The sequence below is a fragment of the Microcaecilia unicolor genome, chromosome 5 (assembly GCF_901765095.1).
Source record: "Microcaecilia unicolor chromosome 5, aMicUni1.1, whole genome shotgun sequence".
Taxonomy (NCBI): domain Eukaryota; kingdom Metazoa; phylum Chordata; class Amphibia; order Gymnophiona; family Siphonopidae; genus Microcaecilia; species Microcaecilia unicolor.
Window position 1 is genome coordinate 57906324 of NC_044035.1, and position 24231 is coordinate 57930554.

The 24231-nt window shown below is 44.6% G+C and overlaps 2 protein-coding genes across 7 annotated transcripts in view; one reads left to right on the forward strand and one right to left on the reverse strand.

Annotated features, from left to right (window-relative positions):
* Positions 1 to 24231, forward strand: part of ALDH18A1 (aldehyde dehydrogenase 18 family member A1) — a 948333-nt gene that overhangs the window by 242767 nt on the left and 681335 nt on the right. The window lies entirely within an intron of this gene.
* Positions 1 to 24231, reverse strand: part of DNMBP (dynamin binding protein) — a 226898-nt gene that overhangs the window by 19560 nt on the left and 183107 nt on the right. For 4 of the 6 annotated variants that reach the window (XM_030202924.1, XM_030202923.1, XM_030202929.1 and 1 more), the window contains 6 exons: positions 9512 to 9705; positions 5327 to 5426; positions 4913 to 5060; positions 2605 to 2622; positions 883 to 1082; positions 321 to 451 (listed from right to left, as the gene is read on the reverse strand). In XM_030202924.1, the coding sequence (XP_030058784.1) occupies positions 321 to 451; positions 883 to 1082; positions 2605 to 2622; positions 4913 to 5060; positions 5327 to 5426; positions 9512 to 9705 (791 nt within the window). Of the gene's footprint in view, positions 1 to 320; positions 452 to 882; positions 1083 to 2604; positions 2623 to 4912; positions 5061 to 5326; positions 5427 to 9511; positions 9706 to 17291; positions 17313 to 22203; positions 22228 to 24231 lie in introns of those variants that run through there. The other 2 variants (XM_030202927.1, XM_030202926.1) reach the window with 2 other exon arrangements.

Sequence of the window (24231 nt, forward strand, 5' to 3'; positions counted from 1 at the left end):
TGGACCCATGACATGAAAAATCAGCCATTCTTAACATTTTGAATCTGCTAATTTAGTCAGTTTTTCACAGAGACAGCCACAATTTATAGAACTGTCTTAATTCTTGGGTCAGTCCTGAAACCCAGCTGGCAAGGAGTGGCTCCAGAAGGCCTAGCTTTACAGAAATATCATTTGCCTCTTGCGGAACAATTACTAGATATCGCACACACACAAGGCACTCCCTGCTGCAGCAGATCTCTCCGAGAGCACATCTGGACGGCTTTCTGCCTGCCCAGTACAAAACAGATTAGGACAGACACGTTTGTTCTTGCTCTTCTCACCTGAGGCGCGAAGCCGGTGAGGTGTTTCAGGTGGCTGCTGACACGATTGGATTTTTTGATAATCGAGTGAATGTTGAGTTTGGAGATTTTATCTATTAAGGTGTCTTCATCCCCCTTGCGATATTTTAAAACTGGGGAAATATCAAAAAGGAATTAGTGCACAGAAACACGGAAGATTTTACAGAAATTCAGCAGGGAAAGCCTCTGCTGGCTTGTGATCAGCAGAATTGCATTTTCTCTTGTCCTGGCACAATAACCAAGGCGTAGGCCGCTTTGGGCATGAAGGATTGCTTGGAAATGCTGTTGTTTCCGGGAACCCTTCCAATAAAATAATAATAATAAGTATGAGCTCTCCCTGGCTGGACTACATGCAGCTGGGGAGGGAGACAGATTCCCTCTTCACCCTGTCCTGCCCTAGGCTCCCAATCAGTAATGCACCAGACCGCTTTCACCTTGACCTAAAATTGCCAGGTGGAGTCTCCCCACCCTGTCCTAAGAGAAGGGTAGAGTTTGTGTGCCGTGTTTATCACTGGTAATGCACACCCCTCCCAGACTGGCTTACCCAGGTCTTTTCGGCGTTTATACTCATTGATGTTAACGTTGATGTCCTTCACCACCAGGACGGCTTCAGTGAGAGGAGATTTGTCTGAGTGAGATTCCGGAGTGGCATTAAGAAGCTCCATGAGAAGCAGAGGGTAGCGCATGATCCTCTGCACTGGTTTTATAAGGAACGATCCCAGATTAATGTAGTTTGTACAGCCCCTGTGGCAACAGAAGGACAACATCAATCACAGGAGACTACATTTATAGTTCCTTGTAGGAGATTTAAAGGTTGGTGCCTAAACTCTGTATGCTCATCTCTTCTCCTACAATGTACTATTATAATCTCCCACAAATGTGTGTGTGTGTGGGGGTAGGGGGGGGACAAGAGGGGTTATTCCCCTGCTCCACAGAAAGCTCTGTTGGGTAAAGGAGAAAATTACTTTGCTCCCCACCCCCCAAAGAAATTCCTCCCTATACTACTGATACCTCCAACTCACCAAACTGAATGAGACAACGAACATTAGCCTGGTACTCCCCAGCAAGAGCTCTATAAACTGTGTGAGAAATGCAACTGGGTCATCAACACTGAAATTTCTTTCCCTAAATTTAAGTTGGTGTTGAAAGCCCAGTTATTTTTTCAGTTAGCTTTTGGGCCTTTAGCCTCATCTCACTGATTTGTTTTTTTTTTTTTTTTTCACCTGCTCTCAGGGACTCAGGATTATCAGTAATCATGTACTCCTGTTACCTTCTATATACTCCTGTGTTTTTTTGTGTGTGTATGAATGGTCTCTGTCCTATCAAGTACTGGAGTTCCTTTTCAGGTTTTATGTTGGTTGGTGTTTATTGTTTTATTGTAAACTGCTATGATCAATTAACCTAGCAATACAGTATAGCAAGTCCTCAATAAACTATAAACTATATTGCCACTTACCCTCATCCCTGTACCAGAGCAACGAAACCTGGTTTTGAAAAATGTGGCTCTTAAAATTTTTAAATATTTGAACCCCAGTCTATCAATTTTAAAACTTAAAGCACAGCTCTCTACTGTTCACCCTACCAATCTTTCTCATAAGTCACTACTACAGTGTCCTAACATTAGTCCAGTGCATTTGTGATCTGCATTGCAGCAATACAATCTGTTACACAATACATAAGCATGTTCCTCTAATCAGAATGCCTCGCTGGAGGACATGCCTCACTTACTGGCTATAAACACATGGAATGACAATTAGAGGAATAGAAAACTTGCACGTGTTTATAAATGAATATATCTTGTAGACGCATTTCTCAAGGTACAAGATGTTCCTTGCTCACGTTCCTGGCGATGCCCAGTGCAACCATATCGTCCAACTAGACAGTTTATATGAGGCACCATGTATAGCTAGTCAGGGCATCTATCCACTGTTTCACTGTACTTATAAAGAAATGGTCATAGCTTGTGTTGCGCTGGATGTATCACTATAGCTTGCCTGCTTATTTCGGCGGACAAAGAGCAAGAAAGTCATACTGGCAATGAGGAGAGGGGATTGGTTCAGCATCAGAATCTGCAACATTGGGAGGAAGGGGGTGCTGTCTCCTGTGTGCACCCCAAACTAGGCCTATGGCTGTGAACCTTCTTCTAAGAACAGCAGGGTTGTTGGGGGGGGGGGTGGACATTGTCCTTTAGTAATTTTACATGTGAGAAGAGGAAGAATGATTAGACATTAACGTGTATAAATGTGACAGACATTTGACTACTTACCACTCTCGATACAGACTCCTGGAGCACAGGGTAATGGCAAAATACAGGAGAGAAAGAAATGCAACTCATTAGTGACAAAAAATACACATAGCAGATTAACAAATTCACAAAACTCTTCAAATATAACAAGCTCAGGTGGGCAACTTGGGTCTTTGAGGGCCACAAACACATCTGGTTTTAAAGATTGCTTCATTAATGTGCCAGCCAAAGGCTAACACATACACAGCACATTTAGTTATTTATTTTCAAAATTTCTATTCTGCACTATCTTTACAATTCTAAGCGGATTACAAACCAACATACGCAATTTAACCATATAAGACAAAAACAAACTAATTAAAATAAAATCAACAATAAAAACATATCAACAACCCACATATGCTATCCTGATATCATTATGGTTTGAAAATATCAGAGTTTTGCTGTCCATATCATACACTCATGCTGAAGGGCCCTGAAATTTACATGCCAAAACATGATGCTATGCTAGTATTCCTACAATGGCAAATTTACATGCCAAATCTGTTACAGCTTCAGGGCCGCTGAGAGACACAGCCAGGCCTGGAGCAGGCTCGATTGACAACCACCCCTGCCCCACCTGGAACACTGCGCCCCCTCCCCCACACACATTTGGACTGCTGCCCCCTTACCTCCTCCCTCGGTCTGTCGTCTCCTGCTCCTGTGTGCCGGGACCCAGATGACTGCGTTAACACGAAAACCCGGGTGACCCAGGTTATCGTGTCAATGCAATCATCCGGGTCCTGGCATGCAGGAGAGAGACAGACCCAGAAGCAGGCAGGCAGGCAGGAAGAAGCTTGCCAGCAACGGCGCCCCCCCCCCCCCTTGGAGGACGGACCCGGAGAATTTTGCCTCCCCTCCCCCCCCCCCACCGACTGCCCTGACTAGCTTAAGTCAGCAGTTACGCTCCATCATTTAGGTGCTCCCACTTACACCACTGTCAATAGTGTATGTAAATGCACACACCTAAATGTGGCATCCTGTGATCCTGTGTGCGTAACTGACACTATTCAGTAAGTTGTGACTTTGCTTGGTGACATGGCCATGGCCTGCAAGTGTCACTCCTACATGAACACCCTCCCTCCCCCTTGCAGTTGTGCACTAGAACACTCAAGTGCCAAGTTACACAGCAGCAACTAAGGGAACAAAAGCACATACCTGCCATTTTGGTGTGTAACTGCCACCGTAGCAGAGAAGTTATGCGCCGAATTGGCACACTATATTGAATGAGGGGAGACAATGTTTGTCCTTTAAAGGTTTATGGCTCTCAAGGACTGGGGTTCTGCAGATGGGAATAAATGCAATGGAAACTTCTGCACGGAAGTTCGGGGCCAAATGCAATAGCCGAGACTTTCAGAAGTTCTGTTTACAATTTGCAGACAGCAATTCACAGCCCACAGAGCTAAAAGAAAAAGTCCCAAGGCATCACAAACAGGTCTGGTTTAAGGATATTTACACTGCAGATAACTGAGATTTATTTAACTGCAGTGGTTCCAGTGTGGGGTCACTGTGCATATTTCAGTTACCCTGAAAAGTGGACTTCTCTGTGTTCCTTGAGGACTGGAGTCCGAGGCGTGTATGTGCACGCACTTCATCTGAGATGTGCTTGTGTGTGCACACTGGCAGCTTCTGACCACCCTTCTCCAATATCCTGTACAGGAATATTTCTGTATGTTTGTTCAGGATCGGGAGGAGGGGGCAGCAATAACCTACAAGCAAGGAGATCATGGAGCCAATCCTCAAAGAGGGATCTGGGCTTCACTCCTCCTAGCTCATGCCCTCCACTCACCGAGGAGGGGAAATGTGCAACCCCTTGGGACAGAGGAAGTCAGACTGTGCAAGAGCAACACCTATTGACTGGATTTAGGGCCCAAGATTTAAGAGTCCTGGAAGGAGCCCTGGTGCAGGACTTCTCCCCATCTGAGGATTGTCACTGCTAGGATTAGATTAAAGTTAGCAGATATTGACTAAAGAAAAAAAATCCCAGATAGTTACAAATAAAGGCTCACTGCATCAGATTTCAACCCTGGTTCTGACCAAGATGGAAGCCCAAAGAAGATGTAGTATCAAAAGAATAGAAAGTAGAGGAGACATAAAAGGGCAGCAAATGGACAAGGGAAGAATTGATGTTTAGGAAGAAGGGAAATTAGAAAAAAAGAAAGAGAACAATGGGAAAGGTAATTTAAACGGCAACTTAAAGGCTAACGGTTAAATGAGACTGAAGAGAGCGAATATTCTGACAGAGAAATCAAGAATCAATGACAGACTTGGAGAGACTTAGATTTCATACTTGACAGTCTCAAGGTACTCTAACAGATGTTTCTGTATTTTGTCATCCTTTTCATATCCCTCGAGCAGTGCAATGGCCTCCTCATGGTTCTGGCAGTACTCCTTATATACATCTTCCAGTTCTGTTCGATGAGCTAGAAACACTGTCCCTAGAAATGTAATGAAAAGCAGGAAGAGGTTTCAACTTAGGGACTCTGCACAAACCTTAACACAGCCAGTTAAAGACTACATTCACTGAGAAGCTGCAACACCTCGTTCAGAGTCAAGCCATATTTACTCTGGGCAGATCTATTTCACTGATATCCACCCTGAAACACTTCACAATTTCTCTCTGTAGCAAAACAAATTTTACACCTCTTTCCTGGTCACATCATCCACCCAAAACCAACATACTATTAGTGTTAGGGATCCATACCCACAGAGTCCGACGTTTCCAGAGCATTCAAAAGCTTCTTAGATACATTAATCACAGCATGAATGTTTCCAAAAAGGCCATCAAAATCCACATTATATATCTGGTAGAAAAAAGAAAATATATCTTCAGTTAGTATTTTGTGGGTTCCCCCATTACTGCCTAAAATACAGTATACATCAATTCAAGATAATTGGGAGCTACCTTATTTAGTCAACATGTTTATAGCCTGCGGCTGCAACTATCCACAGTTCTAGGCGGAGAACAATAAAAATATAGATAAAAACAATTAAACCAAATCATATAATCATATCCATAAGTACATAAGTAATGCCATACTGGGAAAAGACCAAAGGTCCATCGAGCCCAGCATCCTGTCCCCGACAGCGGCCAATCCAGGTCAAGGGCACCTGGCAAGCTTCCCAAACGTACAAACATTTTATACAAGTTATTCCCGAAATTGTGGATTTTTTCCAAGTCCATTTAGTAGCGGTCTATGGACTTGTCCTTTAGGCAACTGTCCAACCCCTTTTTAAACTCTGCCATACATCTCATTAACTATGTATATATAACTGCTGATCTTTTACCTAATGCCTGACAGAATAAATCTCTTTTGACCTGCGTCCTAAAGATTCTGATTTGTACTGTTACTTCATCCCATGTGTGCAGATACCCAAACACAAAGCACACTGTGAAATATAAAGCTGTTCTGATTAGACGATTCCTGTTCCAGTTCATGGATCTAGTCTACCCAATTTCCTTTCATAGATCACTAATGTAAACTCTATTCCCTTTCTCTCATGTCCTCAGTGTCTCAACCTTTCTCATCTACTATAATAAAACTCACCCTCAACGTTCTGAAGACAACGTTCTGAAGTCACTCAGTCACTCACTGAAGGGTTCATGGATTCATGGTGGTGAAGCCACAACACTGACCATGTCTCTCTGCCCCGCCCTCGCATGATGGACCAATCAGAAATAACACCCTCAACATTCTGAAACACAAAGGACCATCACAACACCGTTCCCAGGCAACACTAGGCAACGTAAGACGGACCAATCAGAGGAAACTACGTGACAATAAAGGAGGAGCATTCCCCAACAGAATGGCTCATTATCTGTGCAGCACGGAGAGCACAGAACCACCGCTGGAACGAGAGAAGAATATTCCTGCTGTGGGTATGTGCAAAAATAGACCGGGGGGGGGGGGGGGGGGGGGAGAAATTTTTAAATGCCTAGTGCCAGTACTGAAGAGTGCCAGAGGGCCTATAGCACAGACTATATTTGGGATCGCTTGACATGGAGTCAGAGGAGCCGGAAAACAACGTGCCCGTCACCATCTGGGACGTGGGCGAACAGGACAAGCTGCGGCCCAGCTGGAAGGATTACCCGCGACCCAGCCAGCAGCAAACAGCGACCAAGGAAGGGGGAGGAGTACTCCTTCCCTGCCTAGGAATCGCTGGAGACTGGCTGCCAAACTAACGAAACAACCACACACCGACACACCACCTCCATCATTTGAAAGGCATCCACTCTTTCTTCAACAGAAATGCAAACTAATAATACAAAACAAACAAAGAATACATGGTTTCTCAGGTGGCTGCAGGTAACTCCCCACCCCCTTCCTCTTCCCCTTTTGCCGAAGCGGCCAAGGACGTGCCCAACCATCCCCAGCCTCAGGCAAGCTGTCTCCCACCTCGGGGATTCCCCGAGCACCCAGAAAAAGACGGCGCTGATTCCTGCAGCGCATAAATGTTCCAGCATTCCCCTGCAGCCAGCCTGAAATGGACCAAACATACCGGATCACCCCCCGACGGCCCGAGACCGTGCTCTTCTCCCTTCCGCCAACTTAAAACAATCATCCCCGTCCTCAGGCAAGCCGTCACCCACCTCCAGGATGCCCAGAACCCCAGCCCAATGGAAAAAGATGGCACTGCTTCCAACAGCACATTTCTCTTCCAGCATTCCCCTACAGCAGCCCTGAAACGGCCAAAAAATACCGACAGACAAAGAACGTGCTCCTCTACCTTCCGCCCATCTAAAACAACACTGCTGCCTCAGCACAACACAAAAAAAAAAAACATGGAAAAAAACAACAACACTCAACAAAGGCTGACCCCCCCTACAACCACATTTACATTTCACCAACAGAAAGACCCCCCTCCACAAACCTCCTTGACAGACAAAACCACACACACACAATACAACAGAAACACACCCTCAAAGCCACACACCAATCCAACCCACTTTGCCAGCACAGCACAGCACATCCCCCAACCCCCCAAGCAAAAAACAAAACAAAAAAAGACACACATCAACAACCTGCACACACACTGCACCCTCACACACTCACACACACACACACAAAATAACTCTGTGACACATACACACGCACACAAAAAAAACCACATGCTAGCGCCCGTTTCATTGGTTTCGGAAACGGGCCTTTTTTACTAGTATGCCCATAAGTGACGTGCAGCCAATGATGTGGCACTTTCAAAGGGGCCGCTGCCCCTTTGGCGGCTCACAGGCTGGGAATTTTTCTGTTTTGGGGTGGGTAGTTTTGATTTGTTTGGGATGGATTGCTAATATGTCCTTAACACACAATGAAAGAGGGTGTGAGGGGATAGGAAATGTTTTAATATTTCCATGTTTTGTCATGATTGAAGTTTAACTTATTACCTTTAGCTCTTATCATAGGACGAACTTTCCTCTTGTAACCTAACCTAATCTGTCCCTTTGCCTCAACTATGTATTTCTCCTTCCGGAACTGGTAATCACCACTTGCGGAATTATGTAAGCCACATTGAGCCTGCAAATAGGTGGGAAAATGTGAGATACAAATGTTATAAATAAATAAATCCTTAATATTAATGATATTCAGTACCCAGGTACTTTACTACTCTTTAATTTGTCGATTTAGCTCAGTACATATTCCAGGTTCACTGAGATCTCTTTCAGTTCCTCTGCCTGTCTGCTATGGCCCTGTCCTCCCTGAGTGTCCCTTGTACTCCTTGATGATCTAACGGATTCCCTCACAGACTTTCTGCTTCTGATATACCTGAAAAAATTATTACTATGAGTTTTTGCCTCCGGGGCAAGTTTCTCTTCGTATTCTCTTTTGGCCTGCTTTATCAATGCTTTGCATCTAACTTGCCAGTGTATCTGGGTTTAAAAAAGGTTTGGACAAGTTCCTGGAGGAAAAGTCCATAGTTTTCTACTGAGATAGACATGGGTAAAGCATGAATCGTGCTACTAGTTGGGATTCTGTCAGGTATTTGTGACCTGAATTGGTCACTGCTGGAAGCAGGGTACAGGGCTAGATGGACCACTGGTCTGACCCAGTATGACTATTCTTAAGTTCTAGGAATTTTTATTGTATTTGACAAATATGAATTTGTATGGTACTGCGATAGTTGATGTACTGTTCTGGTATTAGCATATAAATCTGAAAATAAAAGGAAATGAAACATTTTGCCTCCAGCACTTTCACTGAGAAGCAGTTCCACACATCCACTGCCCTTTCTATGAAGAAACATTGCCTAAGGTCTGCCTCAATCTACCCCTGTACACCTCTTTTTCCAGACTTAGCTTTCCACTTAAAAATGCCTGCTCATGGTGAATTTATTTCTCCTTTCTAAGTACTGAAATGTCTCTCTTTTACCTCCTTCCACGTGTATGTACTTAGTTCTTTAGGGGCTCCTTTTAGTAAGCGGTGGTAAGCCAAATGTGGGCTTACCGCTCGGTATAATGGAAGTACTGCCAGGCTACCGCAGCAGCCCAGCGGTACTTCCCACCCCTACCGCACCATAATTTCCGGCACTACAAAAATGTATTTATTCTTGTAGCGCCGGACTGTACCCGGCGGTATTTGGGTAGTGCTGCGTGCTGCCCGGTTACTGCTGGGTTAGTGTGGGAGCCCTTACTGCCACCTTAATGGGTGGTGGTATGGGCTCCACCCCCCCCACGAAATGCTCACGCAGCAAGTGCTTTACTTGCTGCCCGGCCATTTCCTGCAGGAAAGCGAGACCTTTCCTTTTACCAGCTGAGGTAAAAGGGGGCCTCGGCGTCCATGTAAAATATGCACTGATACCAGCGCTGGCCCCCTTTTGCCGCAGCTTGGTAAAAGGGGCCCTAGGGTTTTGGGAATTTGGGACCACCCCCCCCTCCAACTCCCAGATCTCCCACCTGTGCACGCTGAAGGGGTGCCATGATCTGCTCCACACAGGTCTCCAAATCTCGAATGTAATCTCTCTCTGTCTGATGCAGCTCTTCAATGACCTTTGACCTCTTTTCCAACATCCTCTGCTCTGGGTTTTCAGTGGTAGCCGACACAGAGGGCTGCTCTAGCGAGGAAGGCTGTGAGGCAAGGAGGGTCATTTCTGAAACAGAACAGTTCACAGTTGTTTTGACATTTCAAAGAGATGAGCTGAGAAATACATTTGTCTATCCTCCCCCCCTACCCAAATACAATCTGATCATCATTAAATGCAGAGAACTTAGACAGGTACACATAGGATGGTACCGGCTATCTCGTGCTGAATATTAGGCTATATAACCAGTAAGAAGCCGTTCCTGGTTGGTTAAATAGCAATGAATATCGGAGGAAATATATTTTGTTTCTAAAGGGTTTTTTTTTCTGTATTTTATAAAAACCTTTTGGAAACAAAATGTACTGTCAGGTTGGCAAATTAATGTTTAAAAAATTCACTTTCCTAGAAATGTGATTTACTGCAGATATAGTATTCAGTGCTCACAGTTATGCCAGGTCTATGGCTAGTGCTCACTGTGGGTACCTAGATTCTAGGCGCCCTGCTACCGGATGGCACTAGTATTCTTTCACAGAATCCAGGCGCCATCCCATAATAGGCTTTCACTGCACACTATCAGGGCTCCTGCCGATGGGAGATTTGGCATACTGGATTTCAGCAAGAAGCCCTACAGGGTTTGCAAAATATCCACACTGAGCACTCTTTGGAAGTATCGCAGGTTAACATTCCTTACCCCTATGATAACACAGCTAGATTTTTCACTCCTGGAGAGGTTAATACTCTTTTGGCCCTGTTTACAAAGGCACACTAACCGTGTGGATGCCCATAATATTCCTATGGGTGTCTACATGGTTAGCACGCGCTAAAAATGCTAGTGCGCCTTTGTAAACATTTGTAAAACATCACAAATACCTCCCCTGGAGAGGTAATCAAATGATCCACATGATGGCAACATATCTCATATTAAAAGCTCAAGGTTTCAAGGTGTGCAAGAGATGCAGATTGTGAGAATCAGAGAAGCCACAGAGTCCAGAATGAAGGGGGGGGAGAGAGAAAAGCCAGAGTGGAAAAACTACAGATCCCAGAATGCATTACGGGAGGGGAGGAGGCAGGAGCGTAGAGAACACAGATTTCAGACTGCCTGGAAGAATAAGAGGGATGAGGACAAACGAGTACCTGAGCCGCAGGAGAGGAAAGGAGAGGGGGCTGATTGGGAGATGGAATCAGCTGAGGAGAGGGTGGAACACCTGAGGGAGGGGGTGGAGAATGAGGGGATGGAATGGGAGGAGTTGGAGCAGGTAGGAGGAGAAGGTGTGGAAGAGGAAATGGAGGTGGGAGAGGAAGTGGCTGGAGAAGAAGAGTGACTTCTAGAGGAGCCCAAAAGTATCAAGAAAAGAATAATAGGAGAGATCCGGCGGGTGGATGTCAAGAGGTAAAGTGTTGACAAATGAGGGTGGTGGATCTTTAAAGCCTGGCTAAGCCGTGCTGTGTAAAAAGCCTAGCTAAGCTGAACTGTTTGAGGCCTTGCTGAAGAGGGCGGTGTTTGAAAGCTGGGCTAGCTGAACTTTGGAGAGAAAGCCTGGCTAAGCTGGGCTGTGTTTAAAGCCTAGCTAAGTTGAACTGTTTTGAGGCCTTGCTGAAGAGGGCGGTGGGGGAAAGCCTGGCTAGTCGAACTGTGTTTGAAGCCCGGCTAGCAGAACTGTGTTTAAAGCCTGACTAGCTGAACTTTGTTTAAAAGACCGGCAAGCTGAACTGTGTTGCACCGCCTTGCTAGCGGAACTGTGTGGCAGTGAGAGCGAACTGCACGGACGAGTGTGGAGTCGGAAGCAGACAGCACGGATAAGGGAGAGAGACAATTACTCGGCCGAGAGGAGCGGCTGACAAGATGTACCACTAGATTATAAACAGAATTATTTCATAAAACTACATCCCCCTACCTCTCCCTTCATACTTGACATCCATAATCAAAGGGATGTCATTCATGTTACTTCTGAACTCTCACCTAACAGCCAAGAAGGGCTTTCTTACAGCTGCCTCCCCTTATTTATTTATTTTGTTTTAGTAATCACGACCTACTGAAAAAAAAAAACTCATTGCAATTTACAAAAATCAGTATATTGTAAAAATAAACATAATAAAATCACAATAATATAATGTTAAATATTTAACAATGCCAACTAAAACAGAACATAAATAAATAACATACATATATATATATAAAAGACAAATTCACTTACGTTTTTGCCCTCTCACCAATTAGGTACAAAAATATTAAAGCAGACAGTGCCTTTCTCCAGGGCCTCATTTAAGAAGTTTCCCCCGCAGCCTATATGTTATCCATCCTGTATAACAAAACCTTTTGCCCCTGCTGGCGGCCTTCGGATTCACTAGTCAATAGCTTATTTGTGCTTCACTGTTTTATGATCTGAGTAGTTGCTCTATGACTTAAGTTTAATTTGAATGCTTGTTTGTTTGTTTTCTCTTGTCTTGGCATAAGTATGATGCTTTTCTATCACCAATGGCTTTCCTTTCTTCTATATTGTGTTCTGTATTTTATTTGTCAACCATCCTATAATGCCTTCAGGAAAGGCGGTATATGAAATTTAAACAAACCATATTTCACTACTGCCAGAAAAACTGGCCTTCCCTTCTTCCCTGGCTTGGGATTTTCTAGAAGCATTCCTTCCTCATCTTCCCTCTCCTTCATATGACCTTACATTCAGTCACCATATAGACTTCTTTAGAATGAGGCTATTGCGGCTAATACAATCTTTTTTTACTCAAGAAGCATTTTCACCCTTAGTACAGATGTTGATATTGCTGCATCTGGACTATTGCAATGTACTCTATTTAGAGTTAAGCAGTAAATATCTTTAAAAACTTCAATTTACCCAGAAGACCACTGTGAGGTTAATTTTTAGATTACACAAGTTTACCAGTGTACCAGGATTTATGGCTCAACTACATTGGATCCCGGTGGCCGAAAGGATATTGTTTAAGGCGTTTTGCTTGTTGTTTCAAATTATTTACAGTTCTACATCACATTTATTAATAAATATGATCTCCATTTCACTATCTGGTCACTCACCTCGTTTAAGGGATCAGCTTATTCTCTGTCCTTCATTTTTTAGAAACTTACGTTTTTTGAAGATGATTAACTCAGTTTTTTTTTAGTTATTATAATTCCTGAATGGAATTACTACTACTACTACTACTATTTAGCATTTCTATAGCGCTACAAGGCATACGCAGCGCTGCACAAACATAGAAGAAAGACAGTCCCTGCTCAAAGAGCTTACAATCTAATAGACAAAAAATAAATAAAGTAAGCAAATCAAATCAATTAATGTGAACGGGAAGGAAGAGAGGAGGGTAGGTGGAGGCGAGTGGTTACAAGTGGTTACGAGTCAAAAGCAATGTTAAAGAGGTGGGCTTTCAGTCTAGATTTAAAGGTGGCCAAGGATGGGGCAAGACGTAGGGGCTCAGGAAGTTTATTCCAGGCGTAGGGTGCAGCGAGACAGAAGGCGCGAAGTCTGGAGTTGGCAGTAGTGGAGAAGGGAACAGATAAGAAGGATTTATCCATGGAGCGGAGTGCACGGGAAGGGGTGTAGGGAAGGACGAGTGTGGAGAGATACTGGGGAGCAGCAGAGTGAATACATTTATAGGTTAGTAGAAGAAGTTTGAACAGGATGCGAAAACGGATAGGGAGCCAGTGAAGGGTCTTGAGGAGAGGGGTAGTATGAGTAAAGCGACCCTGGCAGAAGATGAGACGGGCAGCAGAGTCGATAATTCGTTTGGAATGGAATTATCTGACATTTTGCAAAATGCTGAAAACTTATCTTTTTAGTCAGGTTTAAATAATAATTCTTATTTTTGATGTGTTGTTTTAAGTATCTGTATAATTTAAATATTGCTCCAAGTTATGGGAAAGCTGCGGTCAAGAAATGTAGCATTGACATTGACTTCTTCCTGAAGCTTCATCTGCAGGTAACAGAGATACACTCGTCAAAATTAGGCTAATATTTAAAATGACTAAATCGTACTGGGCATGTGATCCCTGGCTTTTTAGTGGCACATAATCGGACTGTGCCACTGAAAGTCTGGGGAGCTTGATTCGGCATTATTCAGTTAGTGTCAGGGTGGTGTAAGGGCAGAGCCTGAGTGGAGCCGGGATTTACCTACTCAGTGGTGATCTTCAGATGGTTAAGTGTCCGGTTAAAGTTAAAATGGTATCAAGGCTGTCATAACTCTCTGGCCAGTTCCCTGGTCTGAATATCAACCAGCATAGGAATAACTTCCAGATGCCTGTATTAGGTGGCATTCAATATCCAGGTCATATTCTACCCATGGCAATCATGCCTTTAAAATCGTTGGCCGCCACAGGCTGAATATTGGCCTGGATATAATTTACTACCACATTCCCACACAGAACTGTTCCCAGTGCTTGCAGGCTATTGCCTCCTTATTCCTATCCCATAAGCCGAAATATAACCTACAAAAATCAGAAGCAATCTGGTTCTCTCTAAGAAATGATCTGCTCTGCCTCTACCAAATATGGCAGGAACAAAGATTTCACTGAAGGAGTGTGCCAGTGCTGATCTCTTCTCCATGAGAAGGATTCTCTCCATAAGATCTCTCCTTGCCCCTAACTCTGTTCTCTGATCCAGGTCTTTGTAATAAATTTACTTTACTATTACCTGGTTACTCCCCTCACCCAAATACACCTCAAAGCGAGACACAATTAAAAAAAGAAAAAAAATCCCATGCTTTAACAATCTACCTCATTTTACATCATATTACAAAATAGTTATCTCAAACTCTACTTAAAAGCCTCAATAACTCATTCTAGAGTTTCAGGTCTAAGGTACCTTCATCAACTGATTTTGATCTGGTCCCTTCCAGAATTTCTAATAACTCCTGTTGCACAGAGCGTAGCTGTCTGGATGGTACATATAGTTTTAAATGGTCCGTCAAATAGAACGGACCAACCAATCTAAGTGAAACAAATACCAAACACTGCATCTTAAACTTTATTTTATGTTCAATCGGAAGCCAATGTAGTTCTTTTAAAATAGGTAAAATATGATTCTGAAGCCATCCACCAATAAATGAGCTACTGTGTTCTGGACTAACTGCAGGCATTTTAAGTGGTATTTAGTGATAGATTAGGTTACTGCAACTCCCTATGTATCAGTTTGACTATCACATGCACCTGGTGCCTTCAGTTCATACAGAATACAGCATTAAGGCTATGGTATGGGGTATCCAAATCTGACCAACAAAGCCCACTCTTAGAGGCACACTAGCTTCCAACTGTGATAAAAAAAACCAAACATTATTTACAATTCTTCCACTTGTCTTTTGGACCTACTCCATCTTTACCTGTGTAACCCGGGTCTCACCAGTGTGCCAGCTCTGGCCCTGGGCCACAAAACAAACGTGTCTCTGCTCACTCTCAGGCCACTCTTACCCCCCCACCCCACTTACAGTTGAGCTGGGGTGGGTCAATGGTCCAGAACAGCAATACCAGTTCTGGGTTCCACTCAGCTCTTCTGTCCAGGAACCACATGGCACGCCAAAGGTTCAACAAAAACTCAACTTTATTGTAACTTCCAAAACAGGCAGTTTGCAGCTTCAATAATTTCTCACCACAGTCATTTGTGTGAAATCTTGTTTAAATTAATCTCAAACTTCAGTAATTCTGTTGGGGGAACACCCTCTCAGGTGTAGTTATAGGGGATTTTTCATTGCCAGGACTTACATCTGCACAAGCACTCCTGTCCATGCCCATCCTTGCCAGCCAGGGTTCCCCTTTCCCTCCTCCAGGTCAATGGCAGGGGACAGTACAGGCAGCTTAAACCTGTAGGCAAAGGGCAAACACTCCTCCTTATCGCCTTCCAATCTCCTCCCCGTCACTCTTTAGTCCCAGGGCACCATCTCTCTGCATTTTATTTCAAAACTACTCCCCTTGGGCTGCGCTTCCTCCTATCCAGGGACATCCTAGTCACTCCCTCCAGTGACTTTCTAGGGAATTTACTCTCTCAATAATCCTCATATGATAGGGGATTACACCTGGTTTGCTGCTTGCCCCTTACACTCCAGAACGTCCTTTGAGATTTTCACAGGGGAAAAAAAAATCTATTTCTACCCTCGCTCTCCTGGATCAGACCTTCACTAACCAGAGGTACTGCTTTCTGCTATCTAGCTCCAGCATGTTGCAGTTTTCATTCTTGGGGTAAAGAGTTCCCATTGGCAAATTTAAGAAAGGAACCCTGGTATTTTCCTCTGGCCAATTCTGGGTTCTCTGCTGCATGTCTATTGCTCACCTTCTCTTTTTGCTTACAGTCTCTTTATAAGGGATTGTAACTTCCATCCCTCTAATTCACTGGTCTCTACCTGGTCAAATGTGATAGCTGTAGTCTCTTAACAAAACTGTCTTGATGTCCTAACAACAGTGGGCGGTATACCAAGTACACTAAAATAAAATAAACAAGGCTGGCTCAACCATTAAGCAAAACTAGGCAGTCACCTAGGGCAGCAGCTTCTCAGGGGGCAGCAAAAAAGTAGCTGCACACAAAATAAAATAATAGGTCCTGAAAGTTACACAAACTCAAAGAACTCTCGACACATACTTTAACCTGCATTCTTATGGGAGTTTTGTGTGATGATCACAATTATTGAGTTTATCAAAATCTTGGAAGGGGGGGGGGGGCTGCAGGTTGGGGGCCTGAAAGTTAATGGGGGGGGGGGGGGGAAAGTTGAAGTTTTGCCTAAGGCGCTCTCTGCACCTGCACTGAAAATATTATAAATATTATATCCATTATTCTAAGTACTGCTTCCAGCTGGTTGCATGTTAGCCATACTTTCATTGAGAGGCCCTTTTACAGAGCGGCGATAAAACCCAATGCGGGCTTACCGCTCGCTCTTCCGGGACTACCGCCAGTCCAACGTGGCCACCGGTGGTAGTCCCGTCCCAAGTGCATGCCATTTCCGGGGAAAAAAGAAAACCACCGGAAATGGCTTGTGTGGCGATAACCCGGTTACTGCTGGATTAGTGCGGGAGCCATGGGTGGTGGTAAGGGCTCTCTGCCACATGGCCATGCCGTAAGAGTTCTCTGTGCTGGGGGCTTTTTTACCCGCTGCAGTAAAAAGGGCCCTGGTGCATGGGAAAAACGACCCCCTCCGCTAGCGCAGGGCCCTTTTTCCCCGCAGCTTGGTAAAAAGGACCTCTTGATGAGACTCCTGTCCTTGAAAGCTACTTCCGCCTCTGGAGGTCTGTCACACTTTCATGCAGTTCTGGATCAGACTAAGCTACATCATCCAGATTCCTGGTGATCTCATTTAGAGCTTGTCCTGGTAATCTCTCTCTAAGGATAAGAAACTCTAAGGGGGCTTAAGCCAAGGCTAGGCAGCCCTGCTCTGCACAAGTGTGAAGCACATTAGGGAGAACTCTTTTATACACCTCTGCTATGGGCTGCAAGTCTCCATCAGTCAAATCTGAAACTGAGAGTCCCTGGGCTGCCCCTCCTCCACTAGCACAATACAGCAGGGATACAGGACTACCAAGCCCTTTCTGCAGCTTTGGAGGCAGTTTCTGAACATAAGACAAAAAAAGCAATAGTTTAGGTCAGATCTGAAATTTCTCCCTTACAGTGACTGTGGGATACAAGAACTTCATGTACAGAAATCTTGCTTACCGGTTTCACTTCCAGGAGATGCACCGACTACTCCCACTCCTGCAGTCCCAGCACTAATCTCTCTTCCATTGCCTCCCTTTCTGAACAGGCCCTTCCACTCTCTCCAGCCCCCAGCAACTTTACATTTCAATAGCTGGGAATTAGGCTGACAATCACAGCATGAGCTAAAGCCTGGAGTCAGGATCCCAGAACAGGGCAGGGTTGAATGTCAGCCTCTGAGGTTGAGAAATGAATCCCCTCCTGCTCCAGCAGCAGTTAGAGAGACCCAGCACTCTCCTGGTCATTGTGTGGGAACTCCTCCCACCTGATGGTACTGACTGTTCCTTCCACTGGGGTCTCCTTTATTCTTATAGGCTGTTCTGGGCCATTTTAGCCAGGATCAAACTTTATTGTGAAGATGAAAGAATATGGGGTTTAAATTCTGCTCATATTTGCAAGCCTCATAGATGGTGGGACATATTATAGGATTAACAAAATATAATACAGGAGAAATGCAGAAAGCCACATGATAAGAGCATGCACCCATGGCTGACACTGTGGCTTACTACTACTACTATTTCGCATTTCTATAGCGCTACAAGGCGTACGCAGCGCTGCACAAACATAGAAGAAAGACAGTCCCTGCTCAAAGAGCTTACAATCTAATAGACAAAAAATAAAGTAAGCAAATCAAATCAATTATTGTGTACAGGAAGGAGGAGGGTAGGTGGAGGCGAGTGGTTACAAGTGGTTACGAATCTTGCATGGAATCTTGTCACTCTTTAGGATTCCAGAATCTTGCTATTCTTTGGGGTTCTACATGGAATGTTGCTACTCTTTGAGATTCTGCATGGAATCTTGTCACTCTTTAGGATTCCAGAATCTTGCTATTCTTTGGGGTTCTACATGGAATGTTGCTACTCTTTGAGATTCTGCATGGAATCTTGTCACTCTTTAGGATTCCAGAAGCTTGCTATTCTTTGGGGTTCTACATGGAATGTTGATACTCCTTGAGATTACTACTACTACTATTTAGCATTTCTATAGCGCTACAAGGCGTACGCAGCGCTGCACAAACATAGAAGAAAGACAGTCCCTGCTCAAAGAGCTTACAATCTAATAGACAAAAAATAAAGTAATCAAATCAATTATTGTGTACAGGAAGGAGGAGAGGAGGGTAGGTGGAGGCAAGTGGTTACGAGTCAAAAGCAATGTTAAAGAGGTGGGCTTCTACTGCAACATTAACAAGAAAATAAATCACAGTGACGACGTAAGCTAAAGAGATGTAACTTCAAAGTACGCAGAACTTGGGCGCTGACAATGGAAAGCCTGCCGGACACATGCGAACAAAGGTTCTGCGGTAAGGGTGGCTTCACTGTGCTCATAAAATGTTTGTGAGGCTAATATTTCTGTGCAGAACATTCCAGTTCCAGCGCACAAGTGTGCTGGCACTTTTCATTTTGCTTGGAGCTATTGCCTCTTTTAAAGTTTCTTGTGTTACACCTGTTTACCTCAGTGCATTGTGGCAGAACAACTACTGGACTTATTACCATCCATTGTGTGCCCAGTAACATGTATGTATACCTCATGGAAAATTCCTGCATCAGCCCCTAGGTGGGTAATGCTGCTTCCTATTCCTGTATTTCTGCTTTTTCTGTATGCCACACTGCAGTTACCTCTGTTTTCAGCTTTTTCCCTGGAATACAAAGGCCCAATATTTAAAACGATTTAAACAGCCAGGAGAGACTCCTTTCCAGGGCTAACTGGACATATTCAGCCACACTTAACTGGACAGTGCCACTAAAAATGTCCGGTCACCACCCAACACGAAACTGGTAATTTGGGGGCGTTCCAGGGGAAGGAGTTAGCATGGCAAGTTAAGTGCCGATATTCAGCACTTAACTGGCCAAAGTAACCACATAAATAGGACCATATAAAAGTCAGTCACATCAGCTGGTTATCCCACTTGACTGGCTATGTTTTTGCCAGTCCCGTATACCTGGAAATTCAATGCCGGAGCTTGGACATGGCCTGGCACTGAATTTCTGGGAATAACGTCAGTGGCACTCAGCAAAATGCTGATCACCATCGGCTGAATATTGGGGTCCAAATTTTTAACCTGTGGCCAGAAATAATGGTGTCTAGCTGACTCCAGATTCCTAAGGAGCAGGTGGAAGGGGGGGGGGGGGGGGAACACAGTGAAAACAGTGATAACTGACTTTTGTCAAATGTTTGTTTGTTATGTCTAGCCCAATGGAAGTGAAAATGAAACCGCTGCTTAATGTTCAAAGATCGGCAGTAATCTGTAAAAAGTGTAAAGGCGAATTCAAGTATCATCGCAGCACACTATCTCTATCTTATCATCTCTGCACTAAACATGTGTTTTTGTTATCGTTGCATTCCTACAACCACCAAAGGCTTCTACTTCTACCCAACTGCAAAGGAGTGAAATATAAATTAACATATGCATCCAGTTTCTCCTATATAAGTACGCAAATATGGAACGAACTACCTAAATCAATAAAAACAACACACGACATAAATAATTTCCGTAAATTATTGAAAACTAACCTATTCAACAAAGCATACTACAATAATCCATCCTAAATACCAGTTAATCAAAATTTTACACCGAGCCTTCACTAAACATAATTCTGTACTTCCCGATCGTCCACACTAATCAACAAGATTGAAGTTTAACATTCCTGATTGTCCAAGTTAATCTATCACGATTGAAGTTAATCCAACGCCTTTTATTTCTGATTATGAAAATGCACTTTCTATAACTGAATACCTAATTCTCTCTGTCTCCTTCACCTTAAATATGTATTTCTCTTCCGGAATTGGTGATCACCATTATGGAAAATGTAAGCCACATTGAGCCTGCAAATAGGTGGGAAAATGTCGGATACAAATGCTACAAATAAACAAATAAACACACAAACTGAAAAGGAGAAAAGAGTCACACGAACTAGTCAAAAATAAAAACCTTACAAATGCTATCACCAGGTGGATACAAAAGGATAGTCGCCTTATTAACACTGTCTCTGATGACGGCCTCCAGGAAGTTCTGAGGGCTGCAAAAGGATGTAATTTCGAGCAGGCCAAAGATTGATGCATGCATCAGAGATCTGTTCAATGTGGGAAAAGAGCAAGGTTTAAGTTCTTGTGGATGGAGCAACACATGCTGCACTTACAGAAGGTTACTGGACATCATTAGCCAACAACGGCTACCTGGGAGTCATGTGTCACATGCTGGACTATACATGGACTCCGCAGTCTTATTCACTAACTGTTTACCACGTGGCAAAGTGACACTTTACTCCAGTTTGTGCAGAACACTTCAAGCGGGTTGCAAGGGAATGGAGATCAGTACTGACAACACATGCAATGCGACCGAGCACAAGCCATGCTTTGCCTACACTCTGTTTGTTAACAAAGCACCGGGCAAGTGTGACTTAGATGTGGTCTTGCCACAATGTAGAAAAATTGTCGGCTGCTTCAAACATAGCCCTGCAAATCAAGTGGAGTTGGAGGAACAACAGCGAAAACATTAATGCAGTGGTTCCCAAACCTGGTCCTGTAGGCACCCCAGCCAGTCAGGTTTTCAAGATATCCATAATGAATATTCATGAGAGAGATTTGCATGCAGTGGAGACAGTGCGTGCAAATCTCTCTCATGAACATTCATTGTGGATATCCTGAAAACCTGACCGGCTAGGGTGCCTCCAAGACCAGGTTTGGAAACCACTGTTCAGGATGTACCCACAAGGTGGAATCCTACCCTAGACGTGATCGAGAGACTGGTGCGGAATAAAGAAGCGGCGATAGCCACTTTAACTCCACCTCGGTATAAACACACACTGCAGCCTCCCTAACAGCCACTGAGTGGGAGCAGCTTCGTGTGATGCAGACAATTCACGAACCCTGCAAACGTGCAACAGAGTTCCTGGGTGGAGATCAATATATCTCATGCTCAGTGATACTACTAATCATATTGTTATTTTAAGTTTTCCCTGCTTCCTTTATTTTTAATCATGCAATTAATAGCGAGATTAAACATTTTTAACGAAAAGCAACCCTACCTAGCTCCTTTACAACTACAGTGCGGGGTTATCCAGTGTCTAGAGGGAGACTTCTGGGTAGCCCCATTTTTGATACTCCCACTGGTTGTATTTTGGTATATGAAGCATCGATTTCAAATATGTCTGCACAAAGAACAATGCACGGGAATAAAAGTTCAAATTCCACTCCAGAATGTGGGCCACGTGGAAGCCAGAGCAAAATCAAGGCCTGCATCTTCAAACAAACAGAGAACTTGGCTGTTGGAAAGTTGATCCTGGATGAGAAAGTGAGTTAATTGCTATGTAGCTGTGTGCCTCCTTCAGACTCCAGGTATGAAGCCTCCCATCCCACATCTGGCAGCCTCATTAACCAGGATCATTCAAGGTTTATTCTATCACCGGTAAACACCTGCAGTCCTGTCTAATGCAAAGTTCAGCAGTTGCACTTTGCCTTCCTCTATCAATCTGCTTCCAGGCTGTACATGCTGTCCTGCAAGCCACTCCCTGATGCTGCTTGATGGGACTGAATCCAGGTTTTACACTGTGCCTGCCTCCTTCTCGCCTGCCCGATGCCCCCTCCCCCCTTTCTCAGCATTCTTTTGATACATTTCATAGGGATTCCTCTGTCCTCTGGCCTTTAAACTTGGAAACCCAGAACAACATAATATCTCAATTGGCTTCTACATAAAGGCACTGCTCTGATCTTCCAGCTACAGAAATGAAGGGATCCAAAAAAAAGTAGCTTAATATCCCACTTCTAGGTCTGTAGGAAGGCGATTTTTTTTACATTCGTGAGGCAAAACAAGTCATGGTGAAAGTACAACAAAGTAAAGTACAAAGCAGCTGCTGAATGAAAGCTGGAAATGTACCTTGCCAGGAAGAGGTTTCATTTCAGATCTAGTTTTCCCAGGTTCAAACTGCCCAGCTTTCACCTGAATTTTCCCTCCAGCTGTTCCACTGACGTTTCTCTTGAGTGAAAGGGGCTCAGGAATGGGATCTCAGGAAAGGAGTGTCCTACGGTGTAGTAAGCACCTTGCTAAAGAGCTCCTCAGAAAAGCAGAGCACCCGTTGAGCTCCCTCCCTGCTCCACCTGTTTGTTTGTTTCTTCTGCTGCTTCCACTTTTCTTTCCTCTAAATTTGTTATATTATTGTGTCTTTTATTATTGACCTCTCTGTTTTCAAAAATTCAGTTATGCAAACCCCTCCCCACCCCACCTCGGCTGTTCACACTCTATTAATTCTTTATCTCTGACAGTGATGAACTGCACAGACTTCGGATAAGATACAGTGTTTATCATATGGCTCCAGAAAAAGGACACATTGATCCAGTCCGGGTTTTGCTTCCATTGAAAGCAATGGAAGTAAAACCCAGACTGGCTCAATCTGTCCTCCTTTTTACTGGAGCCATATGGTAACCCTATGTAGTGTCCTTATTTCAGCTTAGAATGGTGAGGGTGGTAAAGCAGATACACTCACATACTTTAAACGCTTATCTCCTCCAGCAATCGAAAAATCAGAATTAAAAAAGGAGGGTATATTGGACAGGTCATCAGGGAGCTAAACAGCACCCTAGGCAGCTGAGGGTAGGGGGATTTCTTTCCAATGAACAGGTGTAACAGCGGTTGCATGTCCTGAAAGCTCTGGTTGCAGGTTCAAATCCAGAACTCTCTAGCTAGAAAAGTAGGCTGAGGCCATAAGGTGTGCCCAATGCATGTGGAACCTTCACTACATGGTGAAGATTAGGGCAACGGGACTAAAAGAGTGAATGTTAGTGATAATCAGCATTTGACCATCAAGCATGGCTTTCCAAACACCTGGAGGCAGGGGCAGACTGACCACTGGGACAATAGGGCAACACCCGAGGGCCCACAGCAGTAGGTGGTCCACTCTCCACTAGCTTCCATCTAGTTTAATCATTTTTGATGATGGTTAGGGGCCCATGACGCTTAGTGCCCAGAGGTTCAGGTCACTGTTAGTCTGCCCCTGCTTCGAGGACAATGACTATCCATGGAAGGGATGTTAAGCCATGTTTTTACCTATGAAAATGTGTTGGTTTTTCTTTTAATTGTTGCGGATCCTGTCCACAGCTCAAAGTGGGAGAACATAGTAATACATAATAACTTAGTAGATGGTGGCAGATAAAGACCTGCATGGTCCATCCAGTCTGCACAATAAGATACACGAGGCTAACCCTTTTACCCACATCCAGTGGTGTGCTGGAGCCGGCTCGCAAGAGCCGCTTGTTAAATTTACTGGCATCTTGCGAGCCGGTTGTTGGCCAGTGCGAGCCGGCTCGCCTCTGCTCCCCCGCTGCCCCGGTCGTCCATCATCCGTCTTCCCTGTGCTCCCTGACAGACCTGGTTTCCTTCCTGCGCCGCTGCTTGCCTTTAAAACTTTTATTTTCCTTCGAGGCACGCCGGCGTTAAAGGGAAGGCAGCAGGCTTAGATCGGTTTCAGCCTTCCTTTCCCTTCCCTCGCATCATGGCTCCGCCCTCTTCTGACGTATTTCCTGTTTGCGCGAAGGAAACCAGGTCTGTTGGGGAGCACAGGGAAGACGGATGATGGACGACCGGGGCAGCGGGGGGGTGGGGGGTGGAAGAAGGCAGATGGAGGGGAGGAGGGCAGGGGGGAGACGAGGGTTGCTGGACATGGGTGGATCATGGAGGGGATGGCAGGTGGAGACGAGGGTTGCTGGACATGGGTGGATGGTGGGGAGAGGAGGGTTGCTGGACATGGGTGGATGCAGTGGAGGGGGGAGAGGAGGGTCGCTGGACATAGTGGATGGAGGGCAGGGGAGAGGAGGGTTGCTGGGCATGGGTGGATGGAGGGGAGAGGAGAGGAGGGTTGCTGGACATGGGTGGATACAGGGCAGGGGGGAGAGGAGGGTCGCTGGACAT